We start from the raw sequence: 1,252 nt of genomic DNA, 5'->3' as shown, positions 1-1,252 counted from the left end.
AAGCCACGCAGTGGCTGCTGCAGCTGCAGCAGGAGCCGCAGCTGCAGCAGCTGCTGCAGTGGCTGCTGCACCCTTTTGCGGTCTTCCCGCCGCTGTCGGTCAAGTGCAAGACTTTCGCTTTGCTGCAGCAGGAGGAGCAGCAGAAGCTGCAGCAGCAGCAGCAGAACGCTGCTGCCACGGAAGCTGCTGCAGACACCTACCGCAGATATGATGAAGCAGCAAAACTTGTTGCGCTGCAGCTGCTGCTGGAGTCTGTTAAGAAGAACTGGCACTCCAGCTGGGACGAGCAGCAGCAGCTGCTGCTGCAGCGGTGCGTGCTGCAGCTGATACAGCAGCCCACACTGCAGCAGCAGCACGACGCGCTGCTGCTGCCTCCTGCAGCAGCAGCTGCTGCAGCAGCAGCGCAGCAGTCGAATGTGCCCGCGTTCTCGCTGCTGATGAAGGCTTCGCAGTGCCTGGCAGCAATGTGCTGCTGCAGCAAAACTGGAGCAGCAGCTGCAGCAACAGCAAGGCAGCTGCTGCTGCAGCTAGCCTCAGGAGCCACTGGGCTTCCTGTAGACGGGCTGCTGCAGAGCCCAGACCTCAACGACCCCACAGCTGACCCGCAGCAATTTGCTGCGCTGGTGCAGCAGCAGCAGAAGCAGCAGCAGCTGCTGCCGCCTGCGCAGCAGCAGCAGGCCTTCGTCTCTGCGTGCGTCTTCCTTGGGGTTCTCCTCGAGATCTCACTAGAGCTTAACGAGGTAAGGACCTAGAGCTAGCTAGCTAGCTGGCTAGCTAGCTAACTAGCTAGATGGCTAGCTAGCAAGCTATCTGGCTAGCTGGTTTGCTGGCTAGCTAGCTAGCTGACTAGCTAGCTAGCTAGGTGGCTGGCTGGTTTGGTGGCTAGCTAGCTGTCTAGCTGACTAGCTAGCTAGCTGGCCAGCTAGCCAGCCAGCCAGCTAGCTAGCTATGTAGCTAGCTATCTAGCTAGCTGGCTAGCTGTTCTACTGGCTAGCTGGAGCTGGAGCCACGCATAACTGCTTCCATCATCTGCGTAGGCGCTGGCAGCGCGAAGAGCTGCTGCTGCAGCGTGCTGCTGCCGCTACATTCTGCTGCTGCTGCTGCTGCTGCTGCTACAGGAAAACAACACGCTGATGGGGTCTTTGAGTGGGAAGCTGCGGCGGCAAGTTGCGCAGTCGCTGCACAAGGAGTTCACTGGCTGCAGCAACTTGCTGCTGCAGCTGACGCGCTGTTTGCTGCTGCTGTTTTCGGA

The 1,252-nt window shown here is 59.7% G+C and overlaps 1 protein-coding gene across 1 annotated transcript in view; it reads left to right on the top strand.

Annotated features, from left to right (window-relative positions):
* Positions 1-752, top strand: part of ETH_00041315 (uncharacterized protein) — a gene marked incomplete at both ends in the record, with an annotated part of 888 nt that extends 136 nt beyond the window's left edge. Inside the window, one exon of the mRNA XM_013375369.1 lies at positions 3-752. Coding sequence (XP_013230823.1) covers positions 3-752 — 750 coding nt within the window. The remainder of the gene's footprint in view (positions 1-2) is intronic.
* Between the last annotated feature and the right edge of the window lie 500 nt (positions 753-1,252).

This window comes from Eimeria tenella, genomic scaffold, assembly GCF_000499545.2.
Source record: "Eimeria tenella Houghton genomic scaffold, Eth_scaff2727, whole genome shotgun sequence".
In the NCBI taxonomy this organism is placed as follows: domain Eukaryota; phylum Apicomplexa; class Conoidasida; order Eucoccidiorida; family Eimeriidae; genus Eimeria; species Eimeria tenella.
Note: the sequence above shows the minus strand (reverse complement) of the source record. Positions and strands in the feature narration are given on the sequence as shown.